At 44.0% G+C, this 25,443-nt stretch overlaps 1 protein-coding gene across 1 annotated transcript in view; it reads left to right on the forward strand.

Moving 5' to 3' along the window:
• GAP43 (growth associated protein 43) overlaps positions 1-25,443 on the forward strand; it is a 58,475-nt gene that overhangs the window by 14,078 nt on the left and 18,954 nt on the right. Inside the window, exon 2 of the mRNA XM_061988723.1 lies at positions 18,957-19,581. Within this exon, the coding sequence (XP_061844707.1) occupies positions 18,957-19,581 (625 nt within the window). The remainder of the gene's footprint in view (positions 1-18,956; positions 19,582-25,443) is intronic.

Here is a 25,443-nt window from a genome sequence, read left to right on the forward strand (position 1 = left end):
TGGGCAGGCAGAGGTGGGAATTTTTCCTACCACTGCTACATATGCTGGCTGCTAATGAACAGATGTGTTGCCTCCTAGGCCTCTGTGTCCATGAATCATCTCCGGAAGAAAGTTTACTTCTCCCAGGGGAGATCACAAAGCAACCTAACATGCTCAAGGGAGAGTTTTTCTTAGCAGAGGCTGAAATGGAAATACAGAAATCCCAGTACAGAAATTTAGAAGTCTTGGGAAAAAAGCAATTTGTTGGCACTCTGTAAGCACAGAGGAGTTGTGCATAGGTCTGTGGTCCTCAGATGTGCCAGCATGCTGTGGCACTATGAACCCACTAAAATCTATTTGCTGACCTATCTCCTCTTTTGAGGACCTTCTGCTGAGATTGACCTCCATGGCAGCTTAAAAGACCCTCCTCCTGCTCCTCTGAAGTTAAACCTCTGGCTATTGGGACTGATGCAGAGTTGATGGTCAAGGTGGAGTAATGATTTAGAGGTACTTCATAGAGACAGTGTAGATGGCCAAAAGAGAAGGTCCTATTGACAAGTCTGGAGGAAATACACTGTTGCTCTGCTAGTTAATAATGGAAGTGAAAGGGAGAAAGAGACTGTTGCAAATTGAGTGTATGGTTGTGAGATGGTGAGGATTTTGTAGTCTCTTCTCTGAAATCAGGCAGGGTTTCAGCCTACCACCTGGGCAAGCCCTGCTTCTGGCTTTGTCACAGAAGAGTAGATTGCCACAGCATAGAAGTTAAGGAGAAGGCAGAAAAGGAATTGGACTAGGTCAAGAGATAATTTTATTGGAAGCATCTACAATCGCATGACTGCACTGGCTTCTTCTCCCCTCAGCAGGAGAAGCATTGACCACAGCAGATAACACTACAACTTTTAAGCACCCACTTCAGAACTGAAGAGACCTTACCAAGCTAAGGTCTGCCTTCCCATCTCACAAAATGGTGACTCCATTGTCAGGAGTTACAATCATAGAATCATTGAGGTTGGAATGGACCCTTAAGATCATTGAGTACAACTGTAAACCTAACACTGCCAAGTCTACCACTAAAGTATGTCCCTAAATGCCATAGAATCATAGAATGGTAGGGGTTGGAAGGGACCTCTAGAAATCATCTAGTCCAACTCCTCTGCAGAAGCAGGTTCACCTAGATCAGGTCACATAGAAACCAGACCCAGATGGATTTTGAAGACCTCCGAGGAAGGAGACTCCACAACCCGTCTGGGCAGCCTGTGCTACTGCTCCATCACCCTTACAGTGAAATAGTTTTTTCTTGTATTTAAGTGGAATGTTTTGTGTTCCAGATTCATCCCATTACCCCTTGTCTTGCTACTAGCTACTATAAAAAAAAGGGATATCCCAGCCTCCTGACACCCACCCTTTAGATATTTATAAATGTTAATAAGATGTCCCCTCAGTCTCCTCTAGACTTAATAGTCCCAGTTCCCGCAGCATTTCCTCATACGAAAGATGTTCCATTCCCCTGATCATCTTGGTGGCCCTGTGCTGGACTCTCTAGAAGTTCTCCGTCCCTCTTGAGCTGAGAAGCCCAGAACTGGACACAGTACTCCAGATGAGGCCTCACCAGGGCAGAGTACAGGGGAAGTAGAACCTCCCTTGACCTGCTGGCCACACTCTTCTTGATGCATCCCAGGATGTCATTGGGCTTCTTGGCCACAAGGGCACATTGCTGGCTCATGGTCAGTTTATTATCTATCAGGACTCCTAGGTCTCTCTCTGCAGAGCTGCTCTTCAGCAGTTTGACCCCCAGCCTGTACTGGTGCATCGGGTTGTTCCTTCCCATATCTACACTCTTTCTCTTCTGTGGTTCTGACTTGCCCCTGCAGAGAGCAAAATGCGATCCTGGTTGCTCTGACTCCTTGTATCCAAGCCCATTCAGTGCCATCTTTCAGATATGGTTCAGCTTCACACAGTACAGTGTCATCGATGCTGATATTTCCAACCTGGATTTTTTCAACTTCTCTCTTGGGCACTTGCCTCTAAGCTTTTCCTGCTGTTAGGCACAGCAGATGACAGAGTATGGTGAGTACCTCTCAGGGGTAGCATACAGAGTGATTCTGCTGTTTGGAAATTTTTCTGTGAAAACTCTGCGCAGTGCAGAATTGCCTGAAGAAGCTCATCAGAATTTATGATGGGCAGAGTTTTTAAAAAACACAAGTTCCAACTACTGTAGTGTAAACAGGAGGTCAGTTTGCTGCCAGTGGCTGTGAAATAACACTCAGTTATACAGAGCACAGGAAAATGCTGAACAGGATTTCTCTCTTTCCTTTGCTCCACTTTTATCACCGCCCTGTGTTTCTGCCCTGCAGCACCCCTGCTACTCCAGCTCTGATGTTACAGGGTAGCCATTGAGTTGCTGAAAACTAGGCAAGGATATGACTGATCCTTTGAACAAAGTAATTCTCTGTTCAGTAGCTTTTTGTACATATTAAATGATTAAATCTTTAGGTTTTTTTTCCCTGATGCAGCAATTGTGCACTCATTAAATTGCCAGAAAACTTACTTTCTATTAATTCATTTTTTGCTAGTTTCATTTTCCACTGATAATCCTGCCTCACTTAATTCAAGAATGGCCAACATTTGGCTTTTAAGCCACAGACAGATACTGAGCAATTGAAGGATGACTCCCACAATGGAGATACATCATATTACTGACAGCAGACTGCTTATGTTACGACTACTTTTTTATCAGCATCTCCATCTGGGAGGAAGCTCTCAGGGGTTTCTGAGGCCAGCAGCTTGCTACAAGCTCTGGGACTGAGCTGGGCATTCAGCCTCACCCCATCCTACCTTGGGTTCTGGAACACCCTGGGAAACCATTGCTGTTTTCTGCCTGGGAGCTACTTGTTGAAAAATTCCTTATCTCATCTAAGGTACTAGGTTTGACACATCTTGGACATTGGAAGGTATGTTTTTTAAGATGTTTCTGCTGCCAAAAGATTTGAGCTCCCATGATTTAGTTTATTGCGTTTTTGAAAGTGAAATCTGGGTAAAAGTTGAATTAGTCATCTTACTAGGAGTGAAAAGGGATTTAGGCTTTGGCTGCAACATGAGCTATTATGTGCATTAAAAAGATCACAGAGAAACAATGTTAGAAGGAAGTTATTAAGGCTGCTAAGTCAAGTATCAAAAAATTGGCCAGTATTGGAAATGCAGTTACCTGTACAGCCTCAGCATGGTCTCCTCTTAGGAATGTATTTCAGTACACTTCTAATAACACGAATGCTTCCTATTTTTCTTTCCAGGGATTTCTACTGTATTCAGGTCACAAAACTGACAATGATCACTTAATGAGCAGTTATTCAATATTTTGTTCTCTCATAATAAGTCAATGTGTGACCCCACAGCTTTGCTCAATAACTACTATTCAAACTCTGCTCTGAAATCAGAAATACTAATTTTCTTCTGGGCTGTTTTGTGATTCTGAGCACATCCCTAAAATTACTTACAAAATCTTTACAACACTCACGTGAGATAACTGAGCATTTTTATTCAATTTTTTTTTGCAGATGAACAACTGAGGCACAAGGACAGAGTTTGGTCAGCAGGACTCCCTAATTTTAGATGCTGAATTTGAGGAACAGAGGACCTGACTTTTAGTAGTAGTTTATATTTTCAATTGCACATGTCTGAGAACGTCTCTCATAACTGTCAGCTGCAGCTCTGAGTGCTCAGCATTGGTCCAAATCAGACTCAAGGTGTCTGAAGTCAACTACTCAGAAATGTAGAACATGATTCTATGATTCTATGCCACTAGGAATCACACTTTGGAAAGTATGGGCCAGGATAACAGAGGAATTCCGCAGCAAAGGTAGGGCAGTACTGCAAGATACTCTAAGCCTGAGATCCTCTCTTCTCCTTTGCCAAGCCTCTGCCTCCTGCATTTTAACTTTCCAACTTCCAACTGCAAAAAATAGGACCAAGGTTTTTGTGTAATCTCTTTATAGCCCTGAGTTTCCTAAGCTTTGAACATCCAGATTTTCTACTAACGCTTTAAGTCTTCTTTAAGCTCCTTTGTTTTACTTTGCAATTTCTTGGCAGATATTTACAAGCTTCATTCGAAACAGTGTCAGGGTTGTATCAAGTAATTTACAGAACTGTCCTAAAAAGTAAGATTTATATAGACAGGGGCCTAGCAGGATTTTCAAAGAGCCTCAGTGCCTAATTCGCACTGGTTTCAGTAGGATTAAGGCAAGTAGGTATTTGTCAAAATCCCAACATTTGTTCCTCCAAAACCTGACCCTTTAATTCTTCTTGCAATCAAGTTTATATTGACTCACTAGAGCTAGAGCATAGGAATGTATATTAAAATGTTAGTAATTCATGAATGTTTGTAAAGTGCTGTGAGAGTACACAATCTAGAAAACAGGCATCCTGAGGGGAGAGGGGTAATGGAAACTTTTCTTCTACTTTGTACTGAGATCAAAATGCTAGTTACCTGAAAGCCCCAAGTAGGAGCTCTAATTCTATGTCGAGTACTCTCAGGTGGTACTAAGTATTAGGCAGATTGCAAAAGCTTGAACTGGTTTGAAAGAGTACAGAAGGTCTTTATGCATCCATAACTCATCTTTTCTTAAAGGGATCAAATGACTCTTGTTGAATTTAATCTGTTTGAAAATATTCTGTATCTAGGCTTCTTTTCTGATTTAATTTCAGCAGGATTTAGTGACTTAGTTATGCAAACTGTCTTCAGGCTGTGATTTCTTGCAAATTACTCACTCTGCTATGTTTATATATATATATTTATATATATTTGTGTGTGTGTATCTTTGTGACATGCAGTTTGTGACATATAATTTCTTCTCTCTGACTGGGAAGGAGGAGAAAGAAAGGGTTACCTAAAAGATACATATATTTTTTTTAAAAAAGCCACATTCCTGGGATAAATTTCTAGCTAGGTAATAATTCACTATGATGGAATTTGTGTGATTTATGTCTATTTTCATGACTGAGAGACCGGTTCATCTGAAAAGTAGGGTACAATTGATGACATAACTTGGCTGCATAACGTAGACATTTGCATACCAAAAGCTTTGCTTCATTTGAGCAGATCTACAATTTGCTCCAAGGATGTGTCTTATGAAGGACTTAGTGTTTTTATTATTTATGGATCAATAAATTGGACTGGCAAGAACCATCCTTGTCCTATGAGTTCCTGAAGAAGCAGGAATTCTCTCTTTCTACCAAGAAATGTCTCTAGATTTTAGACAATGCTAGGAAAAAGCAACTTGTTTCCTACAGTATCTAAATTCTTTTTCCTCTGTAAACCAGTGTGCGGCCTGTGCCCTTTCACATGTTCAGCACACTCCCATTGTCTTGACTCCTGTTGCTTGTTTCATTGCTTCCCTTCCTGACATCACAAAGGAGATACATGCCAGTGATGCAGAAGTAATAATGGTTGTCATCATCATAAATCCTTACGCATTTGGCTCTTCTCACAGTAGGCACTTCTTCCTTCACCTGGAAGGTCACTATTAGGACAATAGGAGCCCAACTGGAAACTGTCAGAAACTCTGGAAAGTGTTTGACATCCATTCCATCTTACTTGTCCTAGCCTGCTCCAGCTATCTAACTTCTTGACATCCTCAGGAAACTCCTGAATGTGCTGAATAGCATTTTGGAGAGGCTGACAGGAAACAGAGCAGTCAGACTCAGGGCTGTGTTTAGCACTCTGCAGGGATTGCTATCTATCTATAGGACATTCGGACATTCATAAGTTCCCCTAAGCCTTTTTTTTTTTCTTCTTCATTTTTCCCCCTAAGTGCTTAGCCATTTTCAGCACCATTTGTGTTCAAGACTGCAGCTTTTTCTACTGTCTTTGGAACTCTGATCCACACATTGATTTAGTTTTAGCTATATTGCTAATTATTATTTTTGTGAGTATAGTGTTTCACTTTTCATTAAAGCTGGGAAGAGATCTTAGTCTTTTCTCAGTAAGACTAATGTGGATTGAGTAACCAAAGTGCAATCTCTGAGTAGGGCTTAAAAGGACTTGGAAGAGTGATCTGGCAGAGGGATGCTATAATAGGTGAGACCTGTTGATATATGAAGGAGCGGTAGTCAGAGAGCAGAAACAAGCTATTCTCAACATGGATAACATGCAACAGGAGACTGGCTTAAACTGTAAAAGGAACTCTAGTTCATGAAAAGAATAAACTGTTGGATAATCATCTTTTGGGGAAAACGGCTGAAGACTGGTGAAGAACAGTACTCTTGTAGGGTGGGTTAAAAGTAAAGATTTCTAATTATTTGCTCCTCAGTATGTGACAAAGCTCCATGGTGTGAACTGGCCCTTACTAATAGAAGAGGAAACACTGCACAATTTCTGGTGTTAGATTATCTGTGCATACTTCCCAGTGTTTTCTGTCAGCCTTTGCATAGGATCCTGAGGGAAGAAGGTTCCCATTCCAGAAACTCACAAGTCTTTCTCCAGAGGAAAACTCTATTTCCATATTCTATCTGCAGCAGAACGGAAAGAAGTGGAAAGAGCTTTGTGCACCCTGCCTACCCAGCCATACTCTCATCCTCACCACGGGTCCCTTTTACCTCAACTTCTCTGCCAGGAGCCACTGGGTAAAGCCCTCCCCAGAGGTTCCCCCAGTGTACAGTAGGGTTGTGGTACAGACAGATAAGATACAGAGGGATCTAAACCATGTGCTTGTAGAAAACACATTACCATGTGGAGTGCTTTGAGGCTACTGCCACGCTTCCTGACTGAGGAATGGAAAAAAGCCAGAAGACTTTAGGACCAAGATGGTTAAAGCTTATTGAAGCCTCTTTTTAATAACAACTTAAAGATGGGAAGCCCAGGGAGTCAAAAAATGGAAGGAAAGAACAGCTTTCCTACAGCAGGAAGCTTAGGAGAAGCTCTAGGTGACTACTTAAATGTTGCTGTGATGTACTAGCCCTTATAAGTGCCAAAGCCAAACACTTGTGGCTTTTTTTCCTAGCACATCTATTCAACATGTCCTTTTTGGCTGGAGGTCTTTATAGCACTAACTTAACAGTGTCTACAAAAGGTCTATCGCAGCATGAACCACAGGCTTGCCTCTCTCCTCCCCCATTTTTCAATAGGGCTGTATACAGTAGAGGAGCAAAGTAGGAAACAAAATGGCTCGAAGCCACATGTGCATTTCCCATAGCTCAGTGCCAGTCTCTAGAATAAATGATTAAGCCCTGAGGCTACTGGAGCTCACGTTCAGCTGCCTGTGGTCCCAAAGGATCTTTCCAAACAAAGCCATGTCTGTGCTCTGGTGACAACCCTTCCTGAAGGATGGGAGAGGGGTATGGCACAACATTATGCCTTTGGTGCTTTGCCACTCAGGAGTGACAGCTGCAATCACAGGCTTGATTGATCAGTTTTATGGTCCTTGGGAAGCACTGAAGTTACACAAACTGGGCATCGTCTCAGGTAGTCAAGTCCAGGTTCTTTGGTGAAAGAAGCTGTGTCATACAGATTCCCTCTGGAGACCTTTTCAGGTTCTGACAGACATTTATGCCTCCTTTCGGGTCACTGACAGGAGGGAATAGAAAAGAGCACAGATTAAATATTGCACAGTGCTTTAGCTTGCTACAACACCATACATTTGAGGCTCTTGCAAAACTACAAATACCAATTCAATTATGTTCAGGGTTTTTGTGGAACATAACCGTGTCTCCATTTTCAAGTTATGTAGAGCAGAAGACAATAGAGGTCTTTTAAAAATTATCCATAATGAAAATGTCATTGAAATAAATGAAATTCCACTCCACTTTCATATCTGACATTGCATTTGGCATTGAACTTACAAGATCTCTATACAACTGTAGATAAGCTGTATAAACTTTGAGATAGGAGGATAGAACGAGATGATCTAGGTCTTCCCCTAATTTTCCTGTGAGTCAGCAGTGTCTAAGAGCTCATAGTGGGACCACTGGCCTGTCTCTGTATTTGAGATCTTAAGAGTAGGTTTAACTGTTCCTATTCTCACCTGAACTAGTAACTAAGGAGGGAGATGATACGGGATCTTCTTTTCGTGATTGTCCTTTGAACACATAAAAGGAAGAAAAGAAACAATGTAGGCCTGGAGTGATTTCACGGAATGTTTTCGATAAGGTCCCTGTCATCCAAGACACATAGTTGATAAGAATAATTCAGATCCATAAGAAGGGTCTATGTCTTACCGTGTTCATACGCATGCTGTTGTGGGAGCCCTATCAGGCACCTTGCAGAAGATCTGTGGAGCAAACAGCACCAACGGTACCACAGAAGCAAAAGTGGGTGGAGAGAATGGCTAGGGTAAGCCAGAGGGAAAAGTACATGTGGATACATAAGGACAATCTCTGGGTCAGTCAAGCCCAGATAGACATGAAGATCCACACCACAAATCAATAAACTCGGCATTCATGAAGATCGGAGGCAGCATTCAACACTGTCATTTGCTGCCTCCAGCAGCAAGGCTGACACCCTGTCCTAGTAGAGCTGCAGCTGGTGTTAGCAGGGTCAGGTAATCCCACAGACCAAGAAGCAGAGCCACTAGAGCCAATCCTGACTGGCAGGAAGAGGCCCTGCCACATAGACTTGTTGAACCCATGAGAACCAGAAGCCAGCTGCCCCAGTGAGGAGATAGGAGTCTGTATCATTAAGTAGAAGCCTTTGCTATGGATTCCTGCTCTTCAGGGATACAAGATTCTGGTACACACACAGTTCACCTCTGCAGTAGAGATGTAGGATTGGTCTATCTGGAATAAAAGCTGAAGAGATTATAAGAGAGGATATCTTAGGGCTGTTTTAGAGCCAATTTATCAAATTACATAGACCTGCAGCTCTGGTTACTTGGGGGCAGTTTGCTGGGGGCAGGTGATTTGAAATATGATTTGAAAATTGTACTCTGCTCCTTGGGGAATGGGAAAGCTGTTGGCTAAAGGTGGTATTGTGGGTTAGGCTCTGTTTCAGGACATTAGAAAAACAAAAGACAAAGGTCTGACCAGGAGGATAACAAACAATGACAAAGCCAGTACTGATTCTACTGTCCCTGGTTGCTACCTTCTTCGGGACACCTCTGTCCCTTTAAAGTTCAACTGCTATATGTGACTTTGGGCACTAGAAGCTACAGGCTTTCACCCCAGCAGTAGTCTCAGTTGAGGAAGGTGCTAGGTGTAAAGCAATGTTAGAGGGTGAAAGGTCCTGAAGCATCACTGCCAAATGATATGTGGAGCAGAATTTCACCATAGACCAGTGTGGGAAGACAGAGGAGGCCAGTGTACAGCCAAAGATTTATCTTTATTGAAGTCTTAGTTGACATGAGCATGACTGATGGGATGGTCTGTGATAGCTGACTAGGATATTCATGAGGGCACTTTGCCTCCTCTGCAGCACCACAGCAAAACTTCAGGTTTCAAGGGCAAAGTAGGCATATCCCTTTACATTTTACAAGTCAGGTGACACAGAGCTACAAGCAAAGGATGGAAGAACCTTCATTCCTCATAGGGATTTCCTCTCTCATATTTCCCTGATGCTTTGGAGAAGCTACTCCATCTCACTCCCCGTCTCCACTGTCCAGGATGGAGAAGGGGTAGGAAAGTCTCAGACCAGAGCTGTCACACAGTACCTCACCTACTCCCAAATCAGCCAGTTTACTGACAGGGCCAGCTCCCCAGCAGGGCACTGTCAAGATGCTGATGCAGGGTCCACAGGACCACTGCTAGCCCACTGCTTATGGAACTGACAGCCAGTATTGTGTGGTGAGGTGGCATGGGCCAGAGTGAGCACTGCCAACATCTCATTCAGCTGTGACACAGTCAGTCATACAGATCTGTTCCAGGAGATGCTTTTAGCTGCCTGTTTTTTCTTGGTATTTCCCACTGTCATGCCCTTCAGGTGTGGATCAGTGATTTCTTTCTCTGTAGCTCCCTTGCACTCTCCCTTTCGCTGTATCACATCTTGATTATTATGCCTCCTATTTACTTGCCTCTCTTCCATTCAGTGCCTTGGCTTTGGACAGGTTTTAACTCTCTTTCTGCTTTTTGTTTTCTCCTCTTCATTCAAGTCTTTTGTTCTTCCCTCCCATCTACTCTCATTCCTTTCGTTCTCTACCTTGAACTCCTTTTTCTCCTTCCTCTAGTCTTCCACCTTACCAAAGCAGCTCCTCACACTGTCCCTTCTATCCACTCTGGGTTTCAGCCCCACACCTCCCCTTCCCTGCCCACCTCTGCAGTAACAAAGCCTGGGGCTGTGCTGGGGGAGAAAAGTCACTGCTGCAATAGCAGAGTCTATCTTCCAAGTAGCTTCCTAAGCCACTTGGAATTTGTCCATTCCTTACTTTCCCTACTTGCTGGAGATCTTTTTTTTTTTTTCACTTTAATGGACTTGCAAGTGCTTTCTCAGAAGATACTTGCATCCATTTCCAGTGCCATAAACTAAAATAATAATAATAGCAACAACAAAAAGTACAGCAACAACAACAACAATAAATACAACCCTGAGTTTACTGTCAAGCAGGGAGATCACTACTTGATGCTTAGCTTGGTCTTATCACTGGATTTAAAGATTTCATGCTGTTGGCAGTCACTGCCAGAAGACTGTACCAGAGGAGATTCAAGGTTAACAGGCAGGTTATAAAGAAGATTCAGAGACTGGATGGACTTGGGGCTTGAGCCTTTCATTGTTACTTTGCTGGCTGCAAAAACCCTGGGCAAATCAGCAAGGATCACAAGCAGATGCTGAGCTAGTGACGGGGCCTCAATCTAGTTGCCCATGGATGGCCTCAGCATGAAATTCCTCACAATTTCTAGGTGCCAACCAGGAAAAGTCAAGGTAATCTCAGCAAACAACAGTGGAAAGGCTTGTAGTATCCTTGCCTGAAGTTTACTCAGGTTGGGGAGAAGTAGAGATGCTTCCCATCACCAGAGATGGGTGCATCTCTGTTTTTCCAAGAAGGAAATGGAGGGGCTGTGGGACACAAGCTGCTGTTTCTTGTGGAAATGGCTCTAGAGACCTTGCATAACCCTGGACCCTGGGGATGCTCAGCAGCTGCCTGCATCAGATCTCAGGGAAGCAAATCTGAACTTTAAATTAGCCTCTGGCCCTTGGCTGCAGCTAGAGCAGAAGCAAATATGTCCAACCCTCGGGAGGCCAGGCAATCTGAGCCACCAGAGGATAATAACAATTCCCTGAAAATTTTTGTGGAGTCCAAAACTAAGCAAGCAAGATAAAAAAGAGGGAGAGAGAAAAGGTGGGGAGCGAGATCGATAATTTGGGGTTTCATTACTTGCTCATGGTTAGTGGACTATAGGATTCAGAGTCTGAAGTTGTTACTTTAAAATAACTCACATAGCAGCAATAATTCCTGCCCAAACTGCCTTGAATAGGACCACAAAAACCATACAGTTTAAGCCTGGATAAAATTTCTCTCTTAGTCCAGTGACATCCAAGCTGACTTTTCTGTCTAAGCCCATCTGCAAGAAAAACACATAGGCTTTGAGTGGACTTTTCTAATCAAAGCATAGTTCAAGGCAAATTTTTCACCTGCTCCTTTTGCTGAATTTCTTCAACACGGTCTATTTTAGGAGCATATTTACACTGTCAACTTGGATACCTTCCTGCTTCATTTCCAGGCTTTGGTCCCTTGATCTGAATACCTGCTGGCTCGCTCCTTCCGGAGTGACACAAATATTTCCCTCCAAAAAGGAAACTCAGCACAACTGACAGCACAGTATGTGCCAGGATCCAACCTGAAGCAAGAGCATAGGTTTTTATGCCAAACACCCAAGGCCTTCAACACAGTCCACACAGACACTCTGCCCTCAAGTATCCTCACACATTTAGGCTGTACCCTAGGATTGTACATGTACCCTTGACATTAACTGTAAAAGCACCACCTTAGCAAGCTGCAAACAAGTTGCGTTTCTGGGGATGCTTTGAATGGAAAGATGAGTGAATGCATCCTGTGCCCAACAACCACCAAAGTGCTCCACAGAGCCTAGATCAGACTCAAGGCAAGTGCTTTTCCCCAATAACATCCACAAGCCATTCTTCTCCAGAAAGCCTCAGTCCTGGACATCAGCCACTTTGCACCAGCTTTAGGGGCAAGGGCTTGTTCTTTCAGACAGAGTGCAAAGGTGGCACAGGCAGTACTGATTGCATTTGTTTAGCCACTGGAGCTATAGGAGCTTCAAGGTGGTAGGTGGAACCATGGTTGATCTCCAGCCCAACAGAAACAGGGTGACCAATGGAAGGGAGAGTCACAAAATAGATGAGGAGAGTATAATTGATTTATTGAGAAGGCACACTGAAAATATTTAAATAAGTCTAGCTTACAGTATTTTCTACCTCTCAGTCACTGTATGTCAGTGAATAATGTCCATCCATCTGCCTGACCATCAGCTTATTCCATTCCAGACACCATCAAAGAGAAGGGAAGTTTCCTACATGTGAATGGATCTTGTAGAGAAAAGGATAGAAACTCCATTGTTAGAGGATTTGAAACAGGAGAGCTGAAACTGTTAGTTATGCCCTGGGGAATCATCCTGCATATGCCTTCAGAGACACGAGTTAACCTTTTCTCTCTCAGGGGTATTTAACCCACCATCAACATAGCCATCCTGGGAAAAAAAAAAAGGAACTCTGTTTCCTCGCCTTGAAGATAGGTTGTGCTGAGAGCTGCCTTTCTCTAGCCAGGTGTCTTCACACCATTTAACTGAGTTAAAAAAAAGCCTGTTCTCTGTGCTAAATTGCTTCCTCACTTCACAAGGTGCGAAAGCCCTTTCTTTCTCTCATGTGTCCGTACTTCACTCCTTCTGGAGAGACAGCTGGTCTGTTTTTTTTTAATGCATTCTGCTCCTTAAATGCTGTCTCTGAGACAAAATCAGGTCATGTAGAGCCAGGCCCGCAAAAGCAGTGAGGTGACTCAATCCTGTGAAATCAACAGGAGTCGGCTGCCCAAATTTCTTTGCGAATCTAGGTCCAAGGGATCTTGAGTAACATCAATAGAAACACACATTGTGCTCTAGTCAAGATTAGAGCATGGGCTGAGATGCACAGTAACCCCACAAGCACCACAGGTGACTAGTTGATTCAGCACTACTTCACCTGGCTAACTGAACTCCAGATGAGGCCATACTAGGGCAGAGTAGAGAGGGAGAAGAACCTCCCTTGACCTGCTGGCCACACTCTTCTTGATGCATCCCAGGATGCCATTGGCCTTCTTGAACACTAGGGTACATTGCTGGCTCATGTTCAGTTTATTATCAATCAGGACTCCCAGGTCTTTCTCTGCAGAGCTGCTCTCCAGCAGGTCAATCCCCAGCCTGTGCTGGTGCATGGGGTTGTTCTTCCCCAGATACAGGACTCTGCGCTTGTCCTTGTTGAACCTCATGAAGTTCCTCTCTGCCCAACTCTCAAGCTGGTTGAGATCCTGCTGAATGGCAGCAAAGCCTTCTGGGGAATCAGCCAGTCCTCCCAGTTTGGTGTCATCAGCGAACTTGCTGAGGGTACACTCTCCTCTCATCCAGGTCACTGATGAAGTTGTTGAACAAGACTGGCCCCAGAACCGATCCCTGTGGAACTCCACTGGCCACAGGCCTCCAACTTGATTCTGTGCCATTCATCACCACCCTCTGGGCTCTGTCATTCAGCCAGCTCTCGATCCACCTCACCATCCACTCATCCAAGACACATTGTCTGAGCTTTCTGATGAGGATGTTATGGGAGACAGTGTCAAAAGCCTTGCTGAAGCCAAGGTAGATGACATTTGCTTCTCTCCATCTAGCCAGCCAATTATGCCATCATAGAAGGCTATCCTATTGGTCAAAAAGAATTTCCCCTTGGTGAATCCATGTTGACTTCCCCTGATAACCACCTTTTCCTTCATGTTTAGTAATGACATTCAGGATGAGTTGTTCCATCACCTTTCCAAGCAAGAAAGCAAGAACCAAAACACGCATTCCCCTCCTTTCTTGCTCTTTGCCCATATGTGCCTGCAAACACATGGAACATCTGAAAAATATCTAGTTTCTTCATTTTTCCTTTCTGACATTCCAGCAAATGGGACATTTAGAAGGACCTGGAGATTATAGTAACACGTTGTTCATTCTTTGCCATATTTTGACCCCTCTGTAAGCTGTGAGTTAAGAGATGGGAGGTGGTAAGTTGGCAGAGATGAGAAATAATTTTGCGGTCATAGCTCCATGCAATTTCCACATTCATTGTACCTAAGAACTAACCTCTGCCCTACCTGTGTCTTAAACATTAATTTCTTATCACCTACTCTCTCAGCTATCTGATAGCAAGGAAAGACTCACTTACAAGAAAAGTCTGCCCGGGAAGGGATGTCCTAGAAATCTGGAGGTGTGGCAGACAAGCAGATGGAGGTGGTGAAAGAATCGTCCCTCTAGGACTGGAAAAGTGTAATGTGTTGTGTAGATACAGACATAAAAGCTTAAGAGTGTGTTTCATAAAGGCAAAGCTGTGCATAGTGGCTTTAGTGGGTATGTGAAGATGGTCTGAATAAAATAAATGGACAGGTTAGACTATGTATATCCTCTTACACATCCATATAGCTATGCATCCACTAGTGTCAGTCATTTCAAGTTCCTCTGCCATTGAAGGATGTATGATTTGTTTCATGCTACATGAAATAAAGGACATTTACTTCATGTAGAAGGATAGTACATTGCATACACATATCGTGAATATGTTAATATTAGGTACTGATATGAGTTTACTTTGCACATAAATATGTAAATGAAAGGGAAATGTGATGGAATACTAATATATGAAACCTTACCAGACCTGATTCCTGGCTGGGAGCTCTAGATTTTGTACAAACACTAGTAATAATAGCTACTTTATTCCAGCCACAATACTACAACCAAGGTGTCATATACGCATGGCAGATAGATAAGACTGATTTCTTGTTTTCCAATGAGATGCTTATGAATACATCCTGGCAGGGCTGACTCACCCTCTTAGCTTTCCAAGGAAGATAAATTGCTTTCCAGGAGCTTCACTGTATACAGGTTATTTTTGAGCAGCTTTCTTAATTAAGGTTTATCTGTTGTGTATGCAATCCACAGATGATGAGACCTTGTCTCTTCTTTGTGTGAACAGAAGTTTCCCTTTGAACAATCTGTTTCTCACCCAACCCATTGTTACACAACATGACACACATACTCTGTGGCTACCGTGTCCTACCCTAGATGGAGCTGCAGGCCAGTAGCCTGAGAATAAGTAATTTTGAAAGCCTGTGATACTTCAGTGGGGAAGGGCTGAGTAGAAATGGGATTCCTGAGGGCCACGGTTGGCACAGATGAAGAATTACTACATTTCTTTCATCCATGACCTTAAACTCCAGCACAGAGATGTTTCTCATCTTTTATATTTGAAATTATGCTAAAAGCATCCTGTTAGAAATACATTTTGCAGTTGCAAACCTTGTGATCTGGCAAGGACTCAAGATGATGTCATCCCAACTGGGATAGGAGGACAGTGATGTCATCGGAATAGCAAAGGAGCCTGTTAGCTCTGTAACGGGATAGATATGTGCAAGAGAATTCAGTCTGACCTCCCTGGAGAGAAAAAGTGTGTTCCCATGCCCTGCCAGGTGAGGAGCTGGCTGACAGTCATGCTCTCCATGAGTTCATCCATCAGAGTAGCAGGAGAGCCAGCCCTGCAGCTTGCTGAGTCCTGGCCTTCTGCTAGCAGTGGGAAGGAGATGAGCTTTTGCAGGACCACATAGGCCAGGTAACAGGGTAACTCTTCTGGAGCCCAAGAGGCATGCATTGCAGCAGGTCACACTTCGTAATAGCTGTCCTGATTGGCACAGGAGGTATGTGGGAAGTGAGAGCAGCCAGGCCTGCAGCAAGAGAGGTCTCCTATCAGTCAGTGGTTTTCATCTTTGTCCAGAGATTAACAATTTTGTCAAACTGACTAATGGCTTTGCAGGAATCAGGCATATGGGACTGGACCAAGAAGGCCAATGGCCTGTGGTGTATTAGAAGGACTGTGGTTAGTAGGTTGAGAGAGGTTCTCTTCCTCCTCTACTCTGCCCTTGTGAGACCACATCTGGAATATTGTGTCCAGTTCTGAGCCCCTCAGTTCAAGAAGGACAGGGAGCTGCTGGAGAGAGTTCAGTGCAGGGCCACCAAGATGATGTAGCGAAGCATCTCCCTTATGATGAAAGGCTGAGGAAGATGAGGCTCTTTAGCTTGGAGGAGACTGAGGAGTGACCTCATTAATGTTTACAAATATGTAAAGGGTGAGTGTTAGGAGGATGGAGCCAGGCTCTTCTCAGTGATGTCCAATGACAGGACAACGGGCAGTGGGTATAAGCTGGAACATAAGAGGTTAAAAAAAAACATAAGGAAAAACTTCTTCATTGTGAGGGTGATGGGGCACTGGAACAGGCTGCCCAGATGGACTGTGGAGTCTCCTTCTCTGGAGACATTCAAAACCCACTTGGACGAGCTCCTGTATGACCTACTCTAGGTGGTCCCGCTCTGGCAAGGGGGTTGGACTAGATAATCTTTCAAGGTCCCTTCCAACCCATAACATACTGTGATTCTGTGACCTTTAGGGTCTTGTATCTATGTCTAAATTGTCTTTCCTGTGTCTCAATCCTGCTACTGTTTGAAACTGGCCATAGTTGTTAGGGAGAGTCAAAGCTAGGACATCTAAGTGTTACACAGTGCTATGAAGGAGCACCTAATCTATCTTCACTTTGCTGTGGCTATGTAATGCAAGCATATTCAAGCTGTCCTTAAACCAACTAGTCCAAGTATTAGTAGTTCCATTGTCACAGCAACTTACTTATAGGTCACTGTTGTGACAACAGGACTTACTACAAGCTTCAAAACATAACTCAAGGAGCAGGATGGACAAGCCTGTGCAGAGCTCTGCACTGCCCTGGCTGGATCACATGCTAGTCTAATGGTACTTTGGCTATGTTTCCACCCACTTGTGCTGCAATAGGTTTACCCTAGATGTCGAATAACACAGCTCACAGTCAGCTATGCAAGCAAAAGACAGATATGAATGGTTACAGCATGCTAACATCTGCATTGTCTTTATACATAACCATCACCTGCTCTCTGGCAAGCTGAGGTGAACATGAAAGCCTACTTTTCATCACACATCACTTAATGCACTTGGGGAAGTGTAGATGTAACTGCTTGGCTGTGTGCCTGTGATAGGTACAACCATTTCGTCTCTGGGCATGATCAAGAGCATGAAACAACTTCTGTTGAATTCTGTGTATTAGTGTCAGTTGCGTATTCATGCACAGGCTTTTTCACTTACTCCCTACACAAGCATGCTGGTGCGTAGTCTCACTGCCAGACTTTTTTCCTCTTGTATACAGGCCCGTCCTCACCCTTGCTCCCCTGCTGTGTGCAGCAGCTCTTTTTCTTGCTGATTTGTTGTGGCTCATTCTGTGGCTGTGAAACCAATTCAAGTTTGTCCCTGCTTTCCTGGGGAATAATCCCAGGTGGGTAGCAGTGCTAGGGTGGGAGATCCTGTGCTCATCGGGAACCCTGAGGAAGATAGCATGGCAGTGGCCAGGTATTTGGTTCGCTGTCAGAGCTTTGCTCATGTGTTTCATGCTGTGGAAATGATCTCTTCTAGTCTGTTTCCAGTGTTACCCATGCATGCTGCAGTGGCTTCTTCTCCTTTATTCCTGCTGTACTCTTTCTGAGTGTATTTATAGGCTGTCCTCTCTGTCAGCTGTTCTGGTCCTGGGCCTTTCCCCAGATGGCACCTGTCAGTTGCATTGGCCTAAGGAGTGTTTTTCTCTTCCCACCTGAGAATAAATGCTTGCTATCTTTCTCAGTCAGCTTGTTTTCTGTCTTTTGTGACCTGAGCCAGTGCTGGAAAACAGGTGCAGACAGCGAAAAGGCCAGTGGCTCAGCTTCCAAGTAGCTCTTTTGAATGCTTCCCAATGGGAATATTAATAGAACAATGTCCTTTCATCAATATGCGTCTGAGCTGTTACTTGCCCAAGGGCTGCTTAAATTGTTGGGGAGAAGCACGGTATGTCACGTAGATTCAGTTGAGGCTCGCAGGCTGAGCGTTATGTCTGCAGCAGACCAGCATGAGGCACAGGTTCTGGTTTGGTCCCATGTGAGACTCTAATGCACAGCATAAGTCTAAAAAACAGGGGAAAGTCTGTTCCTTGTTGCAAGGCCAGTAGCCTGAGAAGTACTGTTGTTCTCCCAGTAGTCAGAGAAGTAATAATAATCTACTGAAATGGAAAAGACTGATGTCTGCCTATTATCCCTTCATTGAAACCATGAGTAGGGAGCAGCAGCAAGGTGCTTGGAGCGCTTTCAGGCAGGGCATTTGTGAGAAGTATGTTCCCTGAGTATCTATCTGACAGCATGCATCTGCAGTGGGGTGGGCAGCAGTACTGTTGTTCTCTGTTGACAATCCTTAGCCAAAAAGCTATAAAGGACAAAACACTTGTTGTCATTAGAGTCACACACCTGTGAAACAAGGTGTCATTAAGAAACAACAAAGACTTGAAGGCAAAGGTGAATTTGGAAGGAGTGTGAAAATCCCCCTAGGGAGAGTGTTTTGAAAATGAGTAGAGGAAAAAATAGATGTATTTCGAAATGGATGGGATAATCAATCATGGGAATAGAGACATCCCAGCTGGTGCAAGCCTTTCTACACAGCCAAGGTGCTCTTAGTATTCTGAAAGGAGATGATTAAGTGCTTTAAATTCCTTTTAAAACATCCCTATCTCCACCCCAGTGTCTGTGCAGCTCTAGGATAAAATTTGAGTCTCCTGGCTTCAAATCCATACCAGGTGGAAAGGCTAGTTTGAAACTTATCACTGGTTAGCAGGAGGGGAAGGTTGGACACTCCCAATGAAAGCAGAACCTGGGCTGCACCTGGACCAATCTTAACTTATCTCCCTGTTTTCTTCTCTGCCCCTTTCCCTTGTTCTCCTCGAAAGGTTGAAAAAAATGAGGACGGGGACCAAAAGATCGAGCAAGATGGCATCAAACCAGAAGATAAAGCTCATAAGGCAGCCACCAAAATCCAGGCCAGCTTCCGCGGACACATAACAAGGAAAAAGCTCAAGGGGGAGAAGAAGGGAGATGCCCCAGCATCGGAGGCTGATGCTGCTGACAAGAAGGAGGAAGGTTCCACTGGCGGAGCGGCCGAGAACAAAGAGAGCGAAGCTCCCACTGCCACAGAAGCAGCCGCCGCTGACAGTGCCCAGCTGGAGGAGGGCAGCAAAGGCAGCAGCGCATCAGCCGAGGAGAAAAAAGTGGATGGAGCTGCTGACACGGGCTCAGAGCAGCCAACCCCACAGGCTGCCACTCCTGCTGCCTCCTCGGAGGAAAAGCCTGCTGCTGCCGCCGCCGAAACGGAAAGTGCCACTAAAGCTTCCACTGATAACTCGCCGTCCTTGAAGGCTGATGAAGCCCAAGACAAAGAGGAGCCTAAACAAGCCGATGTGCCTGCTGCTGACACCACTGCCACCACCACCCCTGCTGCAGAGGATGCTACTGCCAAGGCAACAGCGCAACCCCAAATGGAGACAGTGGAGAGCAGCCAAACCGAAGAGAAGACAGGTGAGTGAATGTCTCTCTAGGGAATGGGCCTCTTCAAGAATGGATACCTCTCCTAGAGACGCCTCTGAGGTTGGTCAGTAAGAGCTGGAGTGGGGGTTAAACTTTTGAGGGAATTCCCTTGCTGGGTTTTAAGGGTGGCAAGAGTTGCATGTCCTTGCTTAACACCCTCTTCCCTGCTTCCTATCAGCTTTTGGAAACACTGCCCCACCTCTGAAGTGTCCTGTTCCTCTGGGTAAAGATGCCATCCAGACCTTTTTTCCATGGTGACAGGAGAGTCTCAGCCCATTGGGAGGCTTGGAGGAGCCTGGGAGAGCTCACCAAGCTCTGCATATGCTAAAGAGGATGATGAACATTTCCAGTCACACTAATACAGGCAGCACCAGTGGGGCAACAAAACAGCCCGAGTTGATACCAGCTCACTGTTGGCTGCCAACTTGAGCTGGAAATTTCACAAGACAAATGCACTGTTATGCTGCAGGAGACCATTTAACCTTGCTGGTAGGATGGCCAAGAAGGAGCCAAAGAGCCTTTTTTCCATCTGCTTGTGAATGGATGAGATTCCTGATGCAACCATATCCTAGTCAGGAACATCTTGTCAGCAATGCTTACAGTCTCATCCACATCAATACTTCTAGCCTGTGTACTTGCCCATGACAGCCATACTTGCATAAAGCTTTTAGACACATCAGCTGGGTCAGACCCACATGGCAAAAAGCAGGGAAAGGGAAGACTAAAGGCCCTGGCACCTCACTGAGTGAGGACTAAACAAGAACTGGTTTTGAATTGTGACACTGAGCTGGGTAGAAAAAGCATCAAAGACCTGAGGATACTTTACTCTTGTTCTTTATGTTTCTTACATTATCAAAGGAAGAGAACATAAACAAGGAAAAAAGGTAACATCAGAGGTAGGCACCACATGAAACTCAGTCAAGAGGCAATGCCAAGCATAGCTGGCCTCCACATTCATGAGACATTCAATTGTACAGGGCATTCTGCATTCATTAGTTTGTTGGGACAAAAATGTAGCATATCACCTTGATATTCATGAACAGCTTGATGTAAATGTTACAGAACCTCACCATCTGATTTTGCATTTACTGATGTTTCTCCATAACTTCATTTGGTTCACTACTTCTCCTCCACAAATTACCATTTCCATTCTAATTAGACTTCCAAACTTCATAGCTAACTCAGGGCTTCAGGTGACTCTGTTCCTGCTCACAAAGTGGACAGATGGGAAAGAACAGCCCTGTACACAGGTCAGATCAGTGGTAGGAGAGGAACTCCTGCAGAACATTTGCAATTTAAAGTATGGACAAGAGGAGTGGCCAGCAAGTTCATGAGTCTAAACTGGATGTAAACAACAACAAAGGGTTTCTGGCTTTACCTCCTTTCATTTAAATATTTCTGGAGATAAGCTTTGCAATTGCATGATCTAAGTTGGCCTTTTGTTGTCCAGGTCCCCCATTCTTGAGTGGCAAAATAGATGTCATGGCATTTGGGAAATCTTATTTAATATGTTACATGCCTTACTTACTTTGTTTTTATATTTGAGCAAAAAAAACCCCATCAATGGTAAAAATAAGACTGAGTGAATCAGTGTTTTGGAGTCCTCTGCACGTATGATAATGAATGCTAATTGACTCTTATTTAAAGCTTGGGATGCCTTATTCCACAACAGGAATAGTGATTCTGCTTTAGAATCATAGAATCGTTACGATTGGAAAAGACCTTTGAGATCACTGAGTCTAATCACTAACCTCACATTGCCAAGCCCATCATTAAACTATGTCTCTCGGCACCTCATCTACACGGCTTTTAAGTATCTCCAGGGATGGTGACTCCACCACCTCCCTGGGCAGCCCATTCCAATGCTTAATAACCCTCTCAGTGAAAAAGTTGTTCCTAATGTCTAATCTAAACCTCCCCTGGTGCAACTTGAGTCCATTTCCCCTTGTCCTATCATTTATTACTGGAGAGAACCACCCACACCTCACTGCTACTCCCTTTGAGGCAGTTGTACAGAGTGATGATATCTTTCCTCTTCTCTAGGCTAAATATCCCCAGCTCCCTCAGCCACTCCCCATCAGACTTATTCTTCAGACCCTTCACCAGCTTTGTTGCCCATCTCTGGACATGCTCCAGCATCTTAATGTTCTTCTTGTAGTGAGGAGCCCAGAAATGGACACAGTATTCAAGGTGTGGCCTCACCAGTGCTGAATACACAGGTGCAATCACCAACTTGGTCCAGCTGATCACACTATTTCTGATACAGACCAGGATGCCATTAGCCTTCTTGGCCACCTGGGCACACTTTTGGCTCATGTTCAGCTGACTGTTGATTAACAACCCAACAGCTTTTCAGCCACTCTGCCCTAAGCCTGTAGCATTGTCTGAGGTTATTGTGGCCCAAGTGACCCAGCACTTGGCCTTGTTGAATCTCATACAATTGGCCTTGGCCCATTGATCTAGCCTGTCCAAATCCCTCTGAATAGCCTTACTGCCCTCAAGCAGGTATAGACCTGCTCAGCTTGGTGTCATCTTCAAACATCCTGAGGGTTGACTTGATCCCCTCACGCAGATCATTGATACGTATGTTAAACAGAACAAACCTCAGCACTGAGTCATGTGGAACACCACTGGTGACCATCCACCAACTGGATTTAACTCCATTGATCATCAGTCTCTGGGCCTGGCCATTCAGACTGTTTTCCACCCATCTCAGAGTAGGTTCATCTAAGGCATGGGCAGTCAGTTTCTTGAGGAGGATGCTGTGGGAAACTCTGTCAAAGCCTTACTAAAGTCCAGGAAGACCACATCCACAGCCTTTCCCTCATCCATTAAGCAGGACATCTTTTCACAGGAGGAGAACAAATTGGCCAAACAGGACCTGACCTTCATAAAGCCATGTTTACTGTACCTGAACCCTTGGTTGTCCTGTATGTGCTTCAGGATGCTGCTCAGGATAATCTGTTCTATAACTTTTCCTGGCACTGTGGTCAGACTGACAAGCTTGTAGTTCCCAGGATCCTCCTTCCAGCCCTTCTTGTAGATAGGGGTTGCATTTGACATCCTCCAGTCTCGTGTGACCTCCCTGGTGAGCCAGGACTGCTGGTAGATGATGGAGAGTGTCTTGGTGAGCACTTCCTCCAGCTCCCTCAGCACTTTCAAGTGGATGCCATTGGCCCCATGGACTTGTGTGCATCAAAGTGGAGCAGCAGATCACACACCATTTCCTCTTGGACTAAGGGGGCTTCACTCTGTCCCCCATCCCTGTCTTCTAGCTCAGGGGGCTGGATGCCCAGAGAACAGCTGGTTTTACTGGTGAAGACTGAGGCAAAGAAGGCATTAAGTATCTCAGCCTTATCCTAATTCTTGGTCACTAAGCTTCTCCTTTCATCCATTAAAGGGTGAAGATTCCCTTTGGCACTCCTTTTGTTGCTGGTGTATTTATAGAAACTTTTCTTAGTGTCTTTTGCAGTAATAGCTAGCAATAGTTCAAGTTGAGTGTTGGCCCTTCTAATTTTTTCGCTACATGACATCACAACATTCTTGTAGTCCTTTTGGGCTGCCTGATCTTTCTTCCAAAGATCAAAAAAATCTCTTTGAATTAGTATTCTATTTTTATTCAGATTAATCTGCTCTAATGGATAGAGGTAGGAAATTCATAGTAGCAGTCTATTTGCTTAATTTTACTAATTTTGTGTCACTGGTCATCAAAAAATGGTTTATTTCTGTGCAGTATTCCAAATTATTTGCAGATATCTTCCCCATGCCTTTGTTTAACATAATTTGAAGTGGCCAACCATTCATGGCCACATTGTTTGAAGTGGCCATTTAAACGTATGACTTAATATGCATTTGCACATGATGCTATTACTTATGTAAATATCTAGCCAGAAAAGTAAGTTGGGAAATCTACAATAAAATACGGATTTAAAAATGAGTTTTCAGTGATTGTTTGACTGAGACCAGCATGTACATCTGTTCATCCTTATTCAATATGCATCCAGTAATACTCAAGCTCACCGATGTTTGCAGAAAGTAAACATGGAAGGTGTGTGACCACAGTCAAACCGATAGTCTCTTTAAAATGTTAATGAATATAGATTTTTTTTTCTCTAAATTTCTATTCCACTATGATAACTGCCTTCCAGTCACAAACTTGAACAGCTGGGTAAGTGTCCCCAGAGCCATCCAAGAGGGAAATGTGCAAAAGATTAAACAGACCTGCTTGTCCATCTCTCCAAGGATAGTGGCTTGTGTTCTGCAATACACTTCATAGCACAGTGTCCAGAGTAGTAAGAAGTTGCTTTCTCCTGAAAGAATATTGCACAAAAGAGAATCATTACAGTGTAAAAGCTCCCACAGACAGCAAATATTTCCTGAAAAAAAGCCTATGTTTTGTTTTTCCTGTCTTCATTCTATTGCTCCCTCTCATCCCTTTGAACCTCTCCATTTCTCTCTTGGTACTTACTTGTTCCATAGACTTAAAGACTTTTGCCATATCCCGACCTTTCTCCCCATCATCCTCCAGCAAACACAGTGCTGGTGGTTGTTGCCATGGCTGCAATGGTCATTCACAAAAGAGGGAGGGCTACCAAACATCTGCCACGACAGTACTCCTCCAGCCTGGGGACAGATCTTCTTTCAGCTTCATCAGTCTGCTCCTCTCCCAAAAGTCATCCCCTTGGCTTTCAGAGGTCGTCTCTTATAGTTTTCTGTGATCGAAGACTGTCACAGTAGTATGCGATGTCAGGCTGCCAAAAATAAATCAAATTGGCTGCTAGCCAGTGTCATTGGTTGGCTGGTTGCCATGGCATGCTTGACTGCTACTACTGTGAGGCGTGCCGACCGTGCTACTTTTGTGCAGTGATGTTCATCTGCCTTGAATTTTGCTACAATGGCTATATCGTGTTATCTGTGGATATCTTCCCTGGTGCAAACACAAGCAAAAAGCAAGGGCGTTTCATTTATATCCAGAAGATGTTTTCGCCTTCATCTAGGGGCAGGAGAAAAATGACAGGAAGAGGGGAAAGGAATAACTCATTAGATTAAAAAGTCTTCTCTTTATATGTGGTGCTTTAATGTTTCCGGAGTTGGAGAGAGTGGGTGATTCTTCATACCAGTCACTAATTCCCCTGATAGCCTTCAGCTCTCCTTGTTATTCAGTTCCACATTCTCTACCTGTCTGTTGATAATGGCTTAAGAAATGTCTTCAAACAACTGTACAATATTAGTTGATCCAGAGATCCAAGCATTCCTGGATTCGGCAGTTTCTAAATAATCCTTAAGGTATCAAAAAGGAGGTTGAAAAAACAGATGTATTCCAACCTGGGTAAGACATGAGATGATTTTGTGGGCTTTGTTCAGCAGCAATGGGGGATTGATGCAAGAAGGATAATATTTTAGCTCTCTTCACATCTTGTGGTGGGTGACTTGCATGCCAAAAAAGTGTTCTTTTATCTGAGCATCCTTGCCAAGGCTTATGTTTATAGGCTTTCTTGTTATAATCCAACTTTTGCCTCTTTGGATTTGGTATTATGCTTAGGGAGGCTTCCTGAGATGCCAGCCTACTCAACAGGACAAAAATCAAAAGTGGTAGGAGGGAATTTGTGCATTGCATATGGATGAGCAGGTGAGACTTATTCTAATCTAGGTTGCATTGGCTTAAATCCGGATAGTCTCCATCAAAGTTACTGGAAAGAGTCTACATAAGCTAAGCTTTGAAGTGAGACCAGCATCCAGCACAGTAGACTATAGAAGAAGATGGGCTACTGTGTGCATTATGGGCAGTAGAGGAGGTGAATGTCACACAATGTTAGATTCTCTTTGTAGTTTCACAGGTTTTTCAAGTCTCAC

Source organism: Colius striatus, chromosome 1 (genome assembly GCF_028858725.1).
Source record: "Colius striatus isolate bColStr4 chromosome 1, bColStr4.1.hap1, whole genome shotgun sequence".
NCBI lineage: Eukaryota > Metazoa > Chordata > Aves > Coliiformes > Coliidae > Colius > Colius striatus.